This window comes from Paroedura picta, chromosome 15 (genome assembly GCF_049243985.1).
Source record: "Paroedura picta isolate Pp20150507F chromosome 15, Ppicta_v3.0, whole genome shotgun sequence".
In the NCBI taxonomy this organism is placed as follows: domain Eukaryota; kingdom Metazoa; phylum Chordata; class Lepidosauria; order Squamata; family Gekkonidae; genus Paroedura; species Paroedura picta.
The window spans coordinates 11,117,066-11,123,507 of NC_135383.1; the positions used below are offsets into that span (position 1 = coordinate 11,117,066).

At 50.0% G+C, this 6,442-nt stretch overlaps 1 protein-coding gene across 11 annotated transcripts in view; it reads left to right on the forward strand.

Annotated features, from left to right (window-relative positions):
* TSPOAP1 (TSPO associated protein 1) overlaps window positions 1-6,442 on the forward strand; it is a 50,248-nt gene that overhangs the window by 22,479 nt on the left and 21,327 nt on the right. For all 11 annotated transcript variants that reach the window (XR_013226750.1, XM_077311454.1, XM_077311455.1 and 8 more), the window contains 5 exons: window positions 1,314-1,509; window positions 2,517-2,740; window positions 3,670-3,779; window positions 4,762-4,871; window positions 5,142-5,963. Coding sequence is in view for 10 of the 11 variants with exons in the window: in XM_077311454.1 (XP_077167569.1) it covers window positions 1,314-1,509; window positions 2,517-2,740; window positions 3,670-3,779; window positions 4,762-4,871; window positions 5,142-5,963 (1,462 nt within the window). In the remaining variant the exon portion in view is untranslated. The remainder of the gene's footprint in view (window positions 1-1,313; window positions 1,510-2,516; window positions 2,741-3,669; window positions 3,780-4,761; window positions 4,872-5,141; window positions 5,964-6,442) is intronic.

Below are 6,442 nucleotides of genomic sequence, written 5' to 3' on the forward strand. Positions count from 1 at the left end.
TTTGGTGACATGCAGATTGGCTGACTGGCTTGAGCTACCTGTTGGGCTTTCTCTGATATTCCGTGCCTTAGCCAGGCAGCTCTGGCCTGGGACGTCATGCTTGCCCTTGCTCGGTGTGTCATGTGCAAATGAAGTGGGCGTCTGTTCCTTTAGTAGGGCGACCGAATTGCTGTGTGAACGTGGGTCTGTGTGGAAGGACTTACGACGTGATGGCAGCCGTCAGTTTGTCCTCCCTCTTTCTCAGTACTTGACATGAACAGTTTCTGTGCCGTCTGTGTGTTGAACATTAAAACCTTACGAGATCTACACTTGCTTTTTTTGGAAAGCGGTTATTTTGTCCTATCACTGGTTTTATGGGCAACCATCACTTGTTTTTTCTCATCCCGGTCTCTGTCCTTTGCACAATCCTCTCACCTTTTTCCAGGCTTGTAAAATTTCAGCCGGCTCATATGCGCATCTTCCAGTTCAGTCTTCCGGAGAAGTCACAGCTTGAAAAGAGGCATCTTTTAAAGGTGTCTCTCCCCTGCTCCCCCCCCCTCAATTTTTGAGAGGTCCCGCTGCACACTTCTTGGGGTTAGCGGATTTTGATCCCCATCATGTGCCCTTTAAACAGGATGCCACGTGTAAATCACATGACTCATGACATCCAATGAAATATAGTATTTAGAATGAGTCTCTTGTGGCGCAGAGTGGTAAGGCAGCAGACATGCAGTCTGAAAGCTCTGCCCATGAGGCTGGGAGTTCAATCCCAGCAGCCGGCTCAAGGTTGACTCAGCCTTCCATCCTTCCGAGGTGGGTAAAATGAGTATCCAGCTTGCTGGGGGGTAAATGGTAATGACTGGGGAAGGCACTGGCAAACCACCCCGTATTGAGTCTGCCATGAAAACGCTGGAGGGCGTCACCCCAAGGGTCAGACATGACTCGGTGCTTGCACAGGGGAAACCTTTACCTTTACCTTTACCTGGAGCGGGGAAACCTGGGTTCATATCCCCACTTTGCCATGAAGCTCTTGGTGTTGGATACATCACTCTCTCAGCCCGGCCTACCTCACCGGGTTGTAAAGTGGGAAGGCAGGAGAATGAGCTGTGTTGTGCTGAGATTTACAGAAGACAGGAGGGAGAACAAAGAGAACGATAAAAATGAACAGAACTTGATGGTTCCCAAGGGTGGCGTGGGTGACCTCCAAACATAACCTTGGTCTGTGAATGTGAACAAGAGAACCTTCAAGTCCCCCTTCCGAACGCATGATCCAAGACCCACCTTTCCGTATTGCTTCTTTCCTCCTCCTGCCATCCCCCTGCCGGACTCCTCAGGACCGGGTGAGAGAGCTGGAGGATCAGTGCCGTAGCCACACGGAACAGTTTAACTTCCTTACTCAAGAGCTCCGGCGTTTCCAGCTGCACACCGGGAAAAGTGGCCTTCGTCCGTCCCCCCCTTTGGTGGCTTCCGAAGTCCCCCTCACCACCTGCCCCACGTCCCCGCAGCCCCCCGACGGCTACAAAGAGAGAGGTGAGAGATCAAAGCGGTAGCTTTACTAATACATAAGAGTTCTTTTTTTTTCAATTTCAAATTTTATTTATAGTCCATTTCATCAAAACGTAGCATTTAACAATCTCCCCAAAGGACCTGTTTATAGATTATTAAGTTATGTTTACAAACAATAGCTTCCTATTCTGTTAAAGAATATATATATTTAAAAAACACTAAATGTCCTACTCAAATCTTATTTCCCCTTAGAAATCATAAGTCATAACCGATAGTCATGAATCCACAATTATACTTTTTTCTAATGTCCTCAATCCGAAGATTCCATTTTGCCTTAAAGTACAAGATTCGTTCATCTTGGACCTGCCTTGTCAATTTTGCCATCTGAGGATTGTATTTTAGTATTTTATCTTTTTAATGTAAACCGCCACGAGCCGGCTTGGTCCGAGAGTGACCGTCTATAATTACAAACAAATAAATAAAAAATTTAATCTGCCAATCAAATATAGTGCATATCGCCTTGAACTTCCATTTTTTCACCCAGACAACCCTTGCTGTTGTCATCAAGGATCAAAATATCTCTCCGCATTTTTTGTCTTTTTCATTGACCAAAAATCCTAATGCTTCTGAGTTCCAATGAACTTGGGCTGGCCTGGGCCATCTAGCTCTGTTCAATCGTTGTTGTTTCCTGACTTCCTGCCAACGTGAGCACCCCCCCCCCCCGCAACTTGTGGGATGGAGTGGAGTCCCCCGAGGCTCAGCTTTCTCTTCCCTTGGTGTAAATAAAAGAATCCCAAAGTAGGAGGCAAAAGTTAGAAATCTGCTTGTCTTCCCAAATGACGGATCGCTGATTTTTAGTCGCTGGTAGCACCTGCCTCTTTCTGCCTTTTGGGGGAGGGGGGCTGGCTGGCCTGGGAGAGCAATTTTGCATCTCAGTCCTGCGGTTAAATCCACCGTGGGATACTCTTGCCGATTCCCACCTGTTGGCTTGGCCTTTTGGCCCAGAGTCACGCAACGGCGCTTGGTTTCAGATCCAGAAATTGTTCCTGTGGCCCCCCAGTGTGGCAGGAAGGGTCCCAATGAAGGGACTGAAGAATCCTCGCCTTTGCCACCTCGACATGCCCATGCCTTGGCACCCGCTGTCTCCAGGAGTCCGGATTCAAGCACCCCTCCCGCCTCCTCCAAGAAGTCCCAGTCCAGCTCCTCGAAATCGGAGTCCATGCACAACAGTTCCAAATCCTGCGCCACGCCCGAGGTTAGTTGTGGGTGCAGATGGGGAGGTCCAGCTTGTAAGAACATTCATGGCACCCCGGGGACTTGAGCCCTGGCAGAGCACTCTTGACTCGTCAATATGTATATGGTAGCAGAAGGTGCCATCTGGTCATAGCCAAATGATGGTGACCCCATGGGGTTTGCACAGCAAGAGGCAGACAGAGGTGGGTGGCCATTGCTTGCCTCTGCAGAGCAACCCTGGACCTCTTGGCTGATCCTCCATACAAGTCCTAGCCAGGACCGATGTTGCCTAGCTTTTGAGAGCCCGTTTGGTGTAGTGGTTAGGAGTGCGGACTTCTAATCTACCAAGCCGGGTTTGATTCCCCGCTCCTCCCACATGCAGCCAGCTGGGTGACCTTGGGCTCGCCACGGCACTGAGAAAACTGTTCTGACTGAGCAATAATATCAGGGCTTTCTCAGTCTCACCCACCTCACAGGGTGTCTGTTGTGGGGAGAGGAATGGGAAGGCAACTGTAAGCCGCTTTGAGCCTCCTTTGGGTAGAGAAAAGTGGCATATAAAAACAACTCTTCTTCAGACTTGCCTGGACTGTCCAGGTCAGGGCGAATGTCCACATCACTTAATAATGTATTTTTTAAAAGATGGGCATCTCACCTGAAACATGCAGAGATCTCTGGCCTTAGCGCCCACTCTGCATTTAATGGGCCATCCAGAGAAAGCGGTTTAAGGATAGTAGAGGCACCAATCATGCACAGAGTGCTTTCTGCTCTTCACTAGCTTCCCTTTTAGAAACAGTGGATCGAAGGGAAGCTGCTGCTAGTGTAGAAGCTCCAGAGCAAGAAGAACAAGGATCAGCTGTAGCCTAGGAGAGTTCCTATTGTCCCCATGTTGGGCTAAGCCTTTTTGGTTTTTCATCCCCACGTCCCCCTTCCGTTTCTGCCGCCTTTCCTTAGCTGGACACGGCCAGTGAGATGGAAGAGCTGGACATTGATAGCGTCTCGCTGATCCCAGAGCTGGAGCACCAGAGCCCAGTGAAGCTCCACGTCTTCCTGGTGCGCTACAGGTACAGTTGTCAAGGCCGATGGGGCACATAGTTTTCCCTGACTTTTGGGGAGGCTGTACTGGAGAAGAGCAGGTGGTTGCTCAACATCAGGGGTAGTCAAACTGCGGCCCTCCAGATGTCCATGGACTACAATTCGTACGAGCCCTGCTGGCAGGGGTTCATGGGTTTGACTACCCCTGCTCTAAATAATTGGCACGGCTCTACGAATAAGCTTTGCTTCCTCCCAGCATCTCTCCATCTCCCTATTCAGGTCTGGGAAGGGATGTTTCCCTAGGTGGTATTGGCTAGTGACTGTGAAGTAGTTGTCTATCCCCAAGTGGTACTGGCTAGTGACTGTGCAATAGTTGTCTTGCCCCAGGCGGTATTGGCTACTGATTGTGCGGTAGATATCTTTTGCCTGGTGGAATTGGCTAGTGACTGTAAGGTAGTTGCCTTGTCCCAGGAGGTATTGGCTAGTGACTGTGCAGTAGTTGTCTTTCCCCAGGTGGAATTGGCTAGTGACTGTGGCCTCACTTGGGACACTGTTCCACCAGGCCGGCTGAAAAAGTTCTGGTCAAGGCCAGTTTAACTTCTCTCTGCTATTACATCCATTGTTCGCTCAGTCTGCTTTTGGAGACCCAGATTGCTCTGCTGCTTCTCCTTGGATGTTCCATTGACCCAGTCTGGTTATACCCTGGGTGATAATCGACAATACTGGTCAGACTAGAATCTAAGACACCCAGATTCGAATCCCCACTCTGTCCATAGAAGCTTGTTGGGGTGACTTCAGGCCAGTCACGCTCTCTCAGCCTCACCTACCTCACAGGGTTGTTGGGAGGATAAAATGGAAGAGTGGGGAAGGATAGAAACTGCTCCAGGTCCCTACTGGGGAGAAAGTGAGTGGAAGCGAATGAAATAAATAAGTGACTTTACATGGTGTAACACCGTTGTGCGGCTTTTCGACCTTTCGGTGTAAACTTGGCGGTTCTTGCTTCTGTTTTAGCTACAACCCTTTTGACGGTCCCAACGAGAACCCTGAGGCCGAGCTCCCACTGACGGCTGGCGAGTACATTTATATTTACGGGGAAATGGACGAAGATGGCTTCTTTGAAGGTTTGTGGAACCAAACAAGCTCATAGAACATACCTGGGGATGACACTCGTGATGTTCCTTGACAATGAACGTGTCTCGTTGTTATATAACAGGGGTGACCAAACTGTGGTTCTCCAGATGTCCATGGGCTACAGTTCCACCCTGCTGGCAAGGGCTCATGGGAATTGTAGTCCATGGACATCTGGAGAGCCACATTTTGCCCCACCCCCTGTTATATACAGTCACAAATCCATGATGACAATCTACCAATCTTCTCTTCACCCGCTTCAGGAGAGCTGATGGATGGCCGGAGAGGCCTGGTCCCTTCCAACTTTGTGGAACGCGTTTCAGACGAAGACCTGGTCACCTTCCTGCCTCAGGAGCTCAATGACCTCTCTCGGAGCTCCCCTCTCGAGCGAAGTTTCCTCAGCACGAGCATCAGCAGCGGGGAGAGAAGCGATTATTCAGCCGGGGAGCTCAGCACCAGCACAGCGCTGTCCAGGCTAGAAGGGGACCAGGAAGAGCTTGGCGATCCCACAGCAGTGCCTTACCCCAGGAAGCTGATGCTCATCAAACAGTTCAGCTGCAGCAGCATCCTGGTTGGCTGGGAGCCTCCCCTCTTGCCTGCCGGCTGCCCAAACATCCAAGGCTACAACGTTTACGTGGACTCCGAGCTATGGCAAAGCACGAAAGCTGGGTCCCCGACGAAAGCCGTGCTGGAGAAGCTGGACTTGAAGGCGAAAGCCTACCGCATCTCAGTGCAAAGCGTCTCAGAGAAAGGGAGCTCAGATCAGCTGCGGTGCACGATCCTGGTGGGGTACGGGGCCACCCAGGCTCCCACACAGCTCCAGATACGGAATCTCACGACCACCTCGGCAGAGATCTCCTGGCTACCGAGCAACAGCAACTCCTCGCACGTCGTCTCCCTCAACGGGGAGGAGCGTGACGTGACAAAGGCAGGGGTCTACTGGCACACCTTCCGCCACTTGAACCCGAGCACTTCCTACGTCGCCAGGGTGGAAGTCCAGCTTCTGGAAGCTCTCTGGGAACCGACGCATGAGAGGCAGGAACAGCCATTGTGGGCAGAGATCCACTTCGTAACGACTTCAGCAGGTGAGTCTCAGGAAGGGATCAAAGCAAGACGGTCAATTGCTGTTGCTTTGGCTTGTTTGTTTGTGGAACACATCTACTAGCATGTTCCATCAAACGGAAATGATAATGGACGTGACATCCATTGTTCCGCCTTAGGGAGTGTGCTAATAGATGGTGGCCACTGCCAGCAGAGCTCCAAGGCCCTCCCTCCAACGGTGGAGGAATATTTCTCTGTGTGTGTGTGGTGGCCGTCCTCCTCCTTATGTGTGTGTGTTCCACGTAAGACACGAAAATCCTTGTTGGAAGCTTTTAAAAAATTCATATCCTACCCCTCACTCAGTGTCTCATGGCAGCTAAGAGCATTATAAAACCATACATTGATATAAAACAATGATTTTATGTAGACAATCCTGAGCCTTCGGGGAGGGCGGTATATAAATCTAAATAAAAAAATAAAATAAAATAAAATAAAATAAAATAAAATAAAATAAAATAAAATA